Raw genomic sequence first — 12,616 nt, 5'->3', positions numbered from 1 at the left:
AAGCAGGAAAAGAGTTATTACAAGGAAAACATGAGAAAGGGCTTGTAACAAAAGCAGTTCCCAGGTGTCTGTCTCGGTAGAGCCCTCACAGTGCTTGAGAGAGATGGCGCATGTTTTCTGTTGTATTCTGCCAGCCACAGGAGCTTCCAAATTGATTTGGAGGATACAAGTTGTTTAACAAATCACTGATGAGCTGAGCTGAAGTTGAAGATTTTTGTTTCGTTGGGCTTTTTTTGTTTGGTTTTGGTTGGTTTTTTTTTAATAAATTCAGGGAGAGCCTTTTACCATAGCACGTGTGGCTCTTAACAGGAGGGATAGTGTCTTGCTCTGCCCAGCACACTCACGCTTGAGCTGCCTGGAATATGATGCCTTGCCCCTCTGCATTACCCTTGGTTCTTGTTTGGCTGGGTGGTGAAGTGGTTCAGCAAGCTCACCTTGCTGAAACAAAAGGTGTGACTGCTGTGTAGGGTGTAGGCTTTTAGGTTCCTGGAGCAGGAGGGGTTCAGGTGCAGCTCCCAGTCCGGATTGCCTTGCGGTGCTGTGGAGCTGCACCCCTCAGCTTAGCAATGTGAGGAGCTCCACACAGCTGGAACAAGGCTGCTCCTCCAGGTCAAGTGTAGACTGGAGACTAAACCTTCTCCTGTGGGAAGCAATTTATATTTTTAATGGTGGAATTAAATGGTGATAAAAATATGGTGCTCTGGTTACTCAGAGGTAAATTTGTATCTACTGCAGACCTCTTTGATTTGGCCTCATGGTGCCCATCCTTTTGTTCTCTTTCTGGGCTTTTTTTTGTGAAAGATTTCTTTAGAAAACACTAAATCTTTTCCTAAGGCAGAATTTTTTTTTAAGTAGCTCTCCTTTATTTTTGTCTGGTTACTCAGACAAGTGGCTTATTCTTTAGTGAACAGTTCTGTTCTTGTAGTGTCTTCCTTCACAAAACAGGAGAGTGGCACTGCCCTCACTGATGCAGGGAGGGCAAGTAAAATGCACAAAGTAAATAACTTATATTGAAATGCTGTCTACTGTAAATCAAAATTTCTTATTTTCCAGTGTCATAAAAGATATTTTTAAGAGACCTGCTGGTGCTCCTACACCAGTGTGATCGATCAGTTCTTCATTTGTGTCCCAAGTTCTATTTAATGGCTCAATTAAGTATCTAGACTATTGGTAATATTGTAAAACCAAGTGAAAAGTGCTATTTAAAAAAGCCTCAGTTACCGAGTGCCAAAACTGTCTTGTTTCATACTTCTGCTGTTATGATGCACTGGAAAGTAAACATCCCTTTGTGTGCCTCACTGAACTCAGTTTGGAAATTACATTATAATTATGTAAATTTTTTTACATGAACAATGAGTAGGATTTAAGCAAATACTTGAGAAAGAAATCTTTGATCTGCAACACCTTTTAAAAAGTTTTTCAAAAAAATTATGTTTTTAAAATTTTCGACCTTCACAGAAGAGTGGGGAAAAATAGCAGCACTTTGGTTTATGCTTTTCTGAGACAGTAAAAGAAGACAGCTTGCTTCAGAAGTAGTAATTTTTAAAAATTATTTTATTTTTTAATGGAAGAGGAATTTGTAAGGGAGAAGAGGTATTTCTGCTGGATTCCAGGATACAGAAAGTCCTCTTAGGTTCCTGACTCTTGCCTTCAGGGAGTTACAGCATTCCTAAAAGATTTCTTGCCACAAAGCAGGATAAATAAAACTTTTCAGTATAAATTTCTGGAGTGGAAAGGGGAGTCTTCCTGAGCTGAAGGCATGCTTTTTAATCTTTTGTTTTTAGTTCAATTATTTCAAGTATCTTCACTGTACGTGTCTGCAGCTGTCTGACATGCAGCCCTGGTGCATATTTTATAAAGTGTAAACTGAAAAGATTGCTCTCTAAATCCCACTGTGCAGATCAATGACTACATTTCTTTTTCCCATACAGTTTCTCTGCTAGCTTTTAAATATTTTTATGTATTTAACCCTGTGTGTGTCATAATCTTATAAAAGATGCTTCTTGGAAATCGCAAATCTTAGAAACTGTAATAAAGCTTCTACTTCCTGAATGTAAGGATGAGAATATTTTAGGGGAAGACTTCCTGGCAGGGGAGGAAGAGGTTTTAAATGAAAAACCCTGGAATTTCATACTTGGTCACCCAAAACAAGTGACCCGACTCATTTCAGTAAGACCTCTTGGGTACAAGCTATTCTGAAATACAAAGCCTGACTGTGTGCCTGTGGTGGGAGGAGGGATGAAGTTTCTTTTTCCTTCTTCAACATCAAGCTGGAAGGCTAATCTTCGACTCCCATTCTTTAATTCTAGTTGCATTCTTCTGTGTTTATTTTCAGATCATTGTTTAGAAATTTAAGTAAAGCTGTTTCTGGCTTCCCCCCGGATGAAATAAATACTTTTTTGTGTACCAAAGTAGGTCATGAGTTAGACTTGTGTGTAGTAGGGAGGGTTTACATGTACACAAGAGGCTGTTGCTGTGGTTTAATTGGTTACCTGTCACTAGCAAGGCTGTGGCAAAGTCATTAGCGTGAGCTAAAGGTATCAGCTTAAACTGCCTCCAAGGCTTAATTGAGCTGGCTGATAAAATGCCTCTTCAGAAGTGACAGGCCAGCAGTGTGCCCATGGTCACTTGCAAGGGGTTACCTGTCTGGTACCTTGTTAAGATGTAGTGGTTTGAAGGCTTTTAGCCATACATCACTCCTGTGCAGGTACAAGTCTCAATAGGATTTCATATATCATGTTGCAGTTACTGTATTGATTAGCCTTAGAGGAATTGTGGGAATTGTGAATGCTTCCTTGAACTCCTAAAGAGCTGTGCACAAAATTGGCTAGATGGCAGCTTGAAAGTACAGTATCTTTGCCAGGTCAGAAATGTGAACATGCTTGTATTAAGAAATATGCTTCAGAAGATTTTGGCTTTGTACTTACTTGAAGCTTTCCTGTTCACTAACCCTTGCTTTTATAAATCCCATTAAAAAAAACCAAAAACACAACAACCAAACAAACAGCAAAAGAGTGATGCAATAACTTCAGCTAACTGCTTTTATTTCATAAAATGTTATCTCTTAAATTGATCTGAACCTTCAACATTTGCATATGAAAAAATAGGAGTCATGCAAGTGCTGGGTTGTTCGCTTTGGGGGAATTAAACTTTACAGTCCCTTCTCTGGGACCGTGTTCTTCAGCTAATTCCACTCCAACACAGGCCAGGCTCCGTCTCCCTGGCTGTGGCATTGTGGCTGTGTCGTGCATGCTGTGAAAGCTTGCTTTCATGATGGCTAATGATGTACTATCTGTTTTGTCCTCCCAGGAGATTTACTGAGCTAAAACACTATAGCGATGAACTGCAGTCTGTCATATCACACCTTCTGCGAGTCAGAGCTGTAAGTATTTCCCATGTGTGTCGTGACAAATAGTATGATTTATTTATAAGGCAGTATTTCTTGTTTAGTCAAGAGAAGTGGAGTATGTGTTCTAGAATGAGGGCAGTTTTGCCTGAGGGAGTCTGTCTCTGGAGTGTGGAGCAGGAGACAGCAAGGGGTGGGGGCACTGACTGTACAGATCTGGGAGGGGGAAAAGTTCCAGGTACGGTGGTTGAGTTTGCCAGTGCATGTTGCTAATCTGCCCTCTCCTGTGATGACCATGTATCACAGGGGGGTGTTTCAAAGAGAATTGAGGTGTCTGCTTCTCTCTGCACAGCAAATGAGTTGCTTTTGCTGGATGTCTGGGCTGGGAAGGACCCCAGAATACCAGTTTTCTGGTCAGACATGTAATACTTTGCTTTCCAGAGCTTGTAGCATGAATCCTATATGCTTCCCAGTATGCTTTTTCTTTTTTTGGCTTGTTCTTCAATCTATAATGAATAATTGTCTTTCTAATGATGAGAATAATAATGTCATACATCAAGATACTGTATGGGTTGAGAGTGGAAGATTATTTTTTTAAAGTCACAAAAAGGAAATAGGAAATTACAGTTCCAATAATGAGAGCATGATACTTTTGAGTAAGTTCAACAGGAATTTAATTTTTGATGGAAGCTATGCAGCAGGGGACAGTAATGGATTGCCCTGTTGAGTTGAGGTTCTTGAGAGGATTAATCACTGGTGTTCTACAGACAGTCCTGTTTTCTCAGGGCTGTGTGTGTGTGATCTGTTGGGCAATTCGCTTATGCTCCCTTTTTACTGCTGTGACAGACATAATAACAGTGGTAGCTCTTGCAGAACTTCACTCTCATTTGGTGGTACGTTGTAATTCCAAGGGCATTATCTGGATTACAACTCACACTTCAGAGCGTACACGTGTCTTTTCTTCTGAGGTTGTTGGCAGCGCTGTAGTGCTGGCTGCAGCAGGCACTGACACTCCAAACAGCTGAAATGACATCTAGGTTGAGCAATAAGTCCTGCAGTGGATAGCTTATTTCCTTTCCCTCAGTTCACTGAGCTGGGTGGAAAAATCAAGTCACTTGTTAGACTTTTACCAAAGATTTCTCTACAGTCTTGATGTCAGGATGGACTTCTGTGTTGTCATCAATAAGTTAAAGAAGAGTGTATATAAATTTGGCATTATTCAGATAAAGGATGCCTTATATTTGTTGATCAAAAACTGAAGGGAACTCGATTATTTACAGTCTCCATAGGCACTTCCAGAGAAATACTTGAAATGCTAATTTTTCAATATGGCCTTGATTGCAACTTCAGTCTTCTGAAATTAATGCTGTTGATTTTTCTTTCAGTAGTGGCTTAGATTAGATTTAGGCCTAATCTTGTTTACCTGTGTAAGAACATTAGGGCTTTAGCTTGCAATTTGTGTGTGGGCTTTCACAAAGCAATTGCACTTCATATTGATGACCAAAACCTGTCTCTAAAACATTTTAGAGGGTAGCAGACCGGCTATATGGTGTCTATAAAGTCCATGGCAACTATGGAAGAGTATTCAGGTAAGAATTCATCCAGTTTTCAAATACATACAAAGACGTGGGAAGAGAGAAGGGAATTTGTTGGTTGTGTTGTTATGCTCTTGAAAAGTATATCTGAAGCATTTCATTGTCTATCTTGAAAAGCTCTGTATTGCAGTACTAATGAGATTGCTGTGTTGCATAGAGTGATCTCCAGATCTGCTGAGCTTAGTCTCTAGTGGAAGACTAGTTTTTTGTTTTGTATGCCAGACCTTTGGGCCTTTTGCTGCTGCGTTGGCATTTTGTTTCTTCAGAAAGTAACTCCCCATCACTCTTCATGCAGTTGTCTCTTAAAAGCTTCTAGGCCCTTTTAGTGGTTAAAAATCAACAATTATATCTATCCAATTTTAGTAGCTTTTTAAAGTGAATTTGCCAATCGGTTTTTTTTGATTTATATGAGTGAATTGCATGCTCAAGTTTTCCATCTCACTGGAGAATTAAAGAATCTAAACTTCTGGTTAAGGGAAACCTCCTGCTTCTACACACTGTTCAAGTGCTAAATTTAATTCTCTGGGTTAATGGATTGCAGATGTCTTTCTCACTGGGGGTTTTAAAATGAAATTAGGTGTAGTTCTGTAATAACACAAAGACAAACAAATGTCAACATCAGCAGAGTGGAATGTTTATGAAAAAATGAAGGACAGAATAGATGCATTACATATAAATTACGTGAAATATAAGGGGAACCTCTCCTTTTTTCCTTGTAAAAAGAGTTGTGGATGTAATTCTTGTAACTAAGAAGTCCAATAAGGTTTCATAAAGCTGAGAGCACAATTAAAATTGAAGTGTACATGCCAGGATGTCCAGAATAAGTCTCTTTCTATCTTTAATGTAGCTCTGTTTCTTTCTTTATCTAAGTAATCTCTCTAACATAACTAGGTAGTTGTAATAAAGAGACAGTTGCAAGTTGATATTCTTTAATGAATAGAACTAAACAACAGTCTACTATGAAAACAACAACATACATGAAATGGCCTCAGGAGAAGTAAAATGCTTACAAAAGTCAAATCCCACCCTCTGGTTTTTGGAATGAGAGGCTTCTATCTGATGTGTTGTGGGTCTGGAAAGCTTAGTTTCTTCTTGATGAGTATGTTAGACCAAAATCTGTTTTAGAAAGTTCATCATTGTCGGTATCCCCTGCCCCATTTATATTGAGTGCTAGGTGATTTGTTTTTGTTTGGTTGGTTTTGTTTTAAATAGAGTTTTAGCTCTTTGAACAAGACTTTCTGCTCAAAAGCAATCTCAAACTAAATATATTTGTGACGATGAGCTTTAGGGACAGTTGTTTAACAGAGTGCCATAAATAGCCTCGCCACATTGTCAGTGCTGCTCCTTAGAGAAAGAAAACAGTTTGGCCAAGTCTAACTTTGAGGCAGTTTCCATTCAGGTGTCACCTGGAAAGAAACTGTATACAGGATGCAGCTTATTAACTTCCTTTACCCTTGATGTGTGATGTTGTTTCTCGTTTGTTTTTCCTACAGTGAATGGAGTGCAATAGAAAAGGAGATGGGGGATGGGTTGCAGAGTGCTGGCCACCACATGGATGTGTAAGTACTGACTGAATATCTGATAGTTTGATGTAAGCCAGATGTGGAACTCTCCCTCTTTCCTCTCTTTTCCCTCAACCGTAAAGTACATATGAGTACCGAGAAAGTTGGGGGTGCATTGTTTTTAGGTATACAGTGTTTCTGTGACTTGGATGCAGGCACAGTTTTAGCATCCATATACTGTATTAAGTAGCTCAAAAAGTCTCAGGAGAACCAAAGGGGTTTCTTTTTTTTATTATTATTTTGAAATTGTAGAAGTGTTTGGACTTCTTCCAGTTTTTCTTTTAAGCTACTATGCCAGAAACTGGTGGAATACAACTTTAATGTACTGCAGACCTGATGAGATCCATTTGGTTTTGATAGCAGCCATTCGTACCATGCAGTAGATGGTACACAGGTTTGGACTTGATTATAGAGAATTAAGAAATTTAATTAATCAGCACCAAAACTCCAGTGGATACTTGAAACAAACACTGACTGGATATAATAAAGAATCCTCCCTCTTTGCATAGAATCCTCCCTCTTTGCATCTTTGGAGTCAGTTGGCAGAGTATATGAAGCCCAGCCTTCAAAATAAGAGTCTGGCACACGAGAGCGCTCACAGAAGTGATATATAGGCTCATGCTTTCTGCTTTTCAGGTAGTCGTGTATGGTAAGTTAAACAGCATTTCCTCTTCTGTAATCCCACAGAACAGATAAATAACAACTCCAGCAAGAGATGGAAGGTGTTTCACACTTCATACAGTATTTTTACCAATAAAATGCAATTTGTGTGGAAATAAAGTTATCAGGTTTAGTTTACAGTGCAGATTTACATATGTACTACTGCCTGGTTGTTACTGGTGGTGTCAAGTTATCAAGCTGTCAGTTGTTATTGGCCTTGTCAAATGGAAGAGTTTGAAGAGCCACAACCTCAGCTTCTTCAGAATAATTCTGGTTTTATCAGATCTTTAAGAATTTGAGCCCCTCTGAATAATTTATTCACAATTCTGCATTTTGGCTAATGTAGTTTGCATCCAAGAAAAGCTAGAATATATTTTAGGCAGAGGGCTCTGGTGAGAATAAAGAAATGGAGAATGTGTTCTGCATTCAGAAGAAAAAAAATTGAAGTAGAGGTGAAAATTTAAGAGATTATGAAAACATGGCATGATGTAGTGGAGCTAACGAATCAAAAGTAGGTTTTTGGTGGTTCAGATACACCACACCAAGATTTCAAACACCTAGAAATTAAAGAAGTTTGTCTCACTTCTCAGTCAGGAGACTGACCCCTCTCTACACATCCAAAGTATTTAATATTTCTGTCTGTAACACAGTTAGGGCTAAAGATCCAGAGTGAAGGCAGTGGGTAACTGCTATTCTGGGTAACTTTAATCACCGCATGAAGCCTGAGGTAGCTTTCCTTGTCTGTCATCTCCTCTGCTCTGGCACTCTCCTACAACAGTAATCCCTTAGTGACAATCAAGCAAGAAGCAGCAGCTGTGAGATTCAGGAACTCATTCAATGACCCATGTGGTCTCCTGCCAGTAAGGTTCATATCTATGATCTCTTGAAAGTATAACTTACCAGTTCAGTTATCATTCCCATAACATCAGGCAGGAGTTTATTGCAACAGAAAGCTACTTCAAGAAGGTTACCTAATATAGATGTTAAACTTCAAGACTAATTCAATTATTCTCTATCTACCCCATATGCTGTGGTCTTTACTAGATGTTTATTTAAACTTATGAGTTGTTATTGTCTAGTATGATCTATAACTGTTTAATGTTTGGAGAAGACATCCTAAAGCTCTATGGATGTGTGCTTGCTAAAGTGACAGAGTATGCTGAGAAAGTTGGAGTAAATGGCTATAATTCTGGTATTTAAAAGATGAAAGAAAACAATGCCAGACCTTTGATTTCTGTCCTTTATGTTATTAATGGGTGACCCTTTATCTCTGCATCAACAAGACTGTCATTACAGGTGGAACCAGTCTAAAGTAAAACAGGGATTTAGTTGACAGTTCCCACGAAGGGTGAGAACATGTTAGGTATCTTCAGAACTTATTGCAGCATTTCTCCTTAACATTTTCTCTGGTTTGCCTAAATTTAGGCAGTCAGAAATGTAGCTTGTCTTACTACTTTTTTTTTTTTTTTTTTTTTTCAAATAAAGCTCATTATAAAAACCCTGTCTGGGTAAGGTAGGATTTTGTTTGGTGGGATTTCTTGGTTGGGTTTTTTTTTCCCTGAAAGTTGTTCTGCCACAAGGAGCTCTAGCACTGCTCTGAATGTAGATCTTACTTGAAATGGAAATGTGGTCAATCTGCTGCCCTGAGAAATCTTAACCACCATATTAAAATTATTGCATTTCAGGACCTAGAAATAGAGAGGGTAAGCCATTTATGACCTATGTGGCTGTAGGATTTTTTCAGAACAAGTGTATTTTTCAACACGTTTTTCAAGTTTGGACTTATTCCTTACTTTGATTTATAATGTGGATTCTTGTTCTTCCTGTTCTTCTATCCCTTCTGTATAAACTGATCTGCTGTTGCTGGCCACTTCATATGCTATGTGTATTCATCACCAATAGCCTTGGTAGGGCTTTTCCTTGATGTGCTGTGTCTTTGATTTTGCAGAGCATCAAAACAACTTATCATACTTGCAAACTTATCAAATCCATGTAACCAGGTCCCTTTCAGTTTGAAATGCTGCCACTTCTTCCATAGAGCCAGTTGCTGGAGAGTCACAGGGAAAAAGGGAAAAACTCAAGGGTTTTGCAAAAACATGAAAGCCAAGAGGCGGTGTAATTCACATTTGGGTCACATTGTGCTGGTTGCTGGCATATGCTCAGTTCAGAGAGCCTGCAGATGTGCAAGGGATTGCCACATACTTGAGAATCTGAGTTAGCAGAATAGATGAAGGTATTTGTGGTGGGATCTCATTCATTCTGCTTATCTCCAGTGGCTCGTGCCCTGTGTCACGGGCTAAAGTGGCGTCTCATTTCTATTGCTGTGCCAAGCGAGATATGCAGTTACCTCTTCAGCTGTAGGTCTGTGGCTGCAAATGTGTCCAAGACAGTCATCTTGGTTAGGAAGAACCTACTAAATACTGTCAAATAAACAGTATAAACTAGAAAAATAAAGTGCTTTTTGCCATTTTTAGGAGACATCAGCCTAAATAACAAAACTCCTCGCGAATGCAAGAGCTGCAGAGTTGGTCCGAGCCCTCGTACTCCAGATTTGTAGGGTTAAACTTCCTGTTGCTCGGAGTTGATATGCTGGACTTACAGAGCAGACAAAGCAACAGACTTTGAAGGAGCTGAAGGGACTTAATGTTGTTGTGTTCAGAGCACCGCTGTGAGTTATCTGGTACTTGGGCTGAATAGTGAACCATGAAAGCAGCCTCTTCGCTTTTCAGAAGATATCATGTTCACATTCCTGTGCCTTAATGCTTTAAGCCTTCCAGGATTTCTTCTGCACCATGTCTTTTTTTTTGCCTTGGTGCTGCCTATGAAGAAAAGGAAGAAATTGGGTCTCTTTCTTGTAAGAAAAACTGCCTCGTCTTCAGCAGGAAACTTATGATAGATTTTGTACTTGTCAAAAGATTGATTGTAGTAACAACCAAAGAAATAGGCCTACAGGAATGTTTGCATTAGCTGATTCAGAGTTTAATTAAAAACAAAGGAAAAACCCTTTCTGGAAGTATCCTTCACTGTTTTATTTTGCGACTGGTGTTTCTGTCAAACGTGTCCTCCCTTGTTACTGGATGTGCTATCCTTAAAGGTTAAATTTAGCAACTTTATATTTAACTATGACTGGTTTTCCCTAGATATGCAGCTTCTATTGATGACATTCTGGAAGAAGAGGAACACTATGCAGATCAGCTGAAAGAATATCTCTTCTATGCAGAAGCACTACGGTATGTACAGAAGTCTATAGCTCAAATGGAAGCTGTAGTCCTTTTTTTTTAATTTTGTGTTGATGTTGAATTTAGTTTGGTATCCTCTTCTGCTCTCTGAAAAAGGGAAATTTCAATGTTGTGGAGTCTCCATGTTATCCTCTCTTATTTTGCTTACTCATATTTGATTGCCATGTGAGTGGCAATACAAATTAGAACTGAGCTGATTAATAGTGAAAAGACAAATGTTAAAATCTGTATGCTGTAGAATAAATGCTCTTTATTCCTGTGCTTCCACTGTTTCCTTGGCTTCTGGTCTAATAGTGTCCCAATGTGCTGAAAGCTTCAGCTTTCAGATGAGATAGGCCAAACAGAACTGCTACAGCCATTATAAATTCTAGGAACTTTCAAACTGCCCAATATAACTTTCATCAGCTGTACAGCCTTGTGCATGTAAATACTGATTTCTTTGTTTGGTTTTGTTTTACTTTAGTCTTTGTCAAGCAGTCATCCCTTACAAGTGTGGACACAAAAGCAAATTGCTTTATGCTGTAAGACTTTGCCTAAGGCTATTGTGCTTTCAGAGGGCTGGCTCTGAACCTCTTGGAGAAGTCCAGTGGTGCTGTAGGGAATTGGGTTGGCGAGTGTGACGGCTGCTGTGTGGGAGCCCAGAGCACTAGTAGCCTCTCCTGGGAGACGGATGTGCATCCGGCAGTGGAGTACGGATGTAGCATCAGCAGCCCACACAGGACTGGGACTTAGTGCAGGTGGTCAGAGGAAACTCCTCTTTTCCAGATGAAAGGCACTGTGTGAATCTAGAAACAGTTTCTTGTTTCATTGTTTAAAAAATAAAATGTGAGGAATTTTATGATTGACTAATAGATTGGTGCTGTGACAGATGCCGTCTCCAGGTACCTTTTGTCAAAGGTGTGATTTTTCTGTCATGTATTTTGAATAAAACTATTTTACAGTGGTGTCCTTAAGTGGGTGGTAGGACTTGTATTGCTGAGTGTATCTTAGAATGACTCTAAGAAGAGGAGCAGAATGCTGCTGCACTAAGAACTTTATTTACTTTGATCCAAGCTTGCTTAACTACAGCATTTGCAGAGTTATACAGTCTATGATAAGGCTATTGAATCTGAGCTAAATAAATAACTGGAGGTGCTTCCTGTCAAAAAACAAACAAGACATGATGCCATTTGTAAAATTTACATGAAGGGAAATGTAGTAAAACAAAGGATTATGTGACAGATCTTTCATTACTTACTTTACAGGGCAGTTTGCAGGAAACATGAACTAATGCAATATGATTTGGAAATGGCTGCACAGGACTTAACATCTAAGAAACAGCAGTGTGAGGAGCTGGCAACAGGAGTGAGTCTTTTTCCACTTTCTTCTCCAAGATGCTTCTTTTTTTAATTTATTTTTTATTTGAGCCAAGTTACTTAGAATGACATTTAAATGGCACCAGCATGCTGGCTGCTGCTTATGAGAAGCAGTATCATATGAGCTCTAGACATCTGAGGTTTAAAGTAACTTGGTTCTTAGTGACATAAGCTGTTTGTACCAAACTTCTTTTATTGAATACTGAGCAAGTAAAGAGTTGCAGTAAATATGACTTGAGCAGAATAACACAGACAACTCTATCCTAAAGATCAAAATCTTGGGAATTCTAAAAGGCTTCCTCTGCCTTTTGAACGGTGGATGTTACTGATATGTGGTGTTAGCCTCTTTTATATGGAAGGTAAAGTTATCTAAAATATTATCTGGAAATGGTAACTGACAATTTTTTACAATTCTTAATGTTGCTTCTGGATCTATTAATGTTCTAAACAGAACTCCTTTATGGCTTTTCTTTCTCTTAGTTTCTTTCCTACTTCAGTAGGAAGACTGCTCTGAAAGTTTATCAGCCTTAAAGAGTTTGAACATCGAATTACTTCCTCCCCACTTTGCCTGGTCTAATGTGAGCCAACATAGTTACCTATCAGTTAATGAAATGGAAGTTAAAGCAAAAAATCAGCCAAATAATAAGCACAAATGCCGGTAAAAATCACCTGATGTGTTGTGGCTGTGCTCAGGAATTCCAAATCTAGTGTGTCTTTGTTTTTGTAGACTGTGAGAACTTTCTCCCTGAAGGGGATGACCAGCAAGCTCTTCGGGCAGGAAACCCCCGAGCAGAGAGAAGCCAAGATAAAGGTTCTAGAAGAGCAGATACAGGAAGGAGAAGAGCAATTGAAGTCTAAA

General features: G+C 39.1%; 1 protein-coding gene across 2 annotated transcripts in view; it reads left to right on the top strand.

Annotated features, from left to right (window-relative positions):
* SNX4 (sorting nexin 4) overlaps window positions 1-12,616 on the top strand; it is a 34,671-nt gene that overhangs the window by 17,456 nt on the left and 4,599 nt on the right. For both annotated transcript variants that reach the window (XM_032693270.1, XM_032693271.1), the window contains exons 7-12: window positions 3,310-3,382; window positions 4,874-4,935; window positions 6,435-6,500; window positions 10,304-10,393; window positions 11,647-11,746; window positions 12,485-12,616. The exon at window positions 12,485-12,616 is cut by the window's right edge and continues 14 nt beyond it. In XM_032693270.1, the coding sequence (XP_032549161.1) occupies window positions 3,310-3,382; window positions 4,874-4,935; window positions 6,435-6,500; window positions 10,304-10,393; window positions 11,647-11,746; window positions 12,485-12,616 (523 nt within the window). The remainder of the gene's footprint in view (window positions 1-3,309; window positions 3,383-4,873; window positions 4,936-6,434; window positions 6,501-10,303; window positions 10,394-11,646; window positions 11,747-12,484) is intronic.

The sequence above is a fragment of the Chiroxiphia lanceolata genome, chromosome 7, assembly GCF_009829145.1.
Source record: "Chiroxiphia lanceolata isolate bChiLan1 chromosome 7, bChiLan1.pri, whole genome shotgun sequence".
Taxonomy (NCBI): Eukaryota; Metazoa; Chordata; class Aves; order Passeriformes; family Pipridae; genus Chiroxiphia; species Chiroxiphia lanceolata.
The sequence above is the reverse complement of the archived record's forward strand: the minus strand, read 5'-3'. Positions and strand labels throughout refer to the sequence as shown.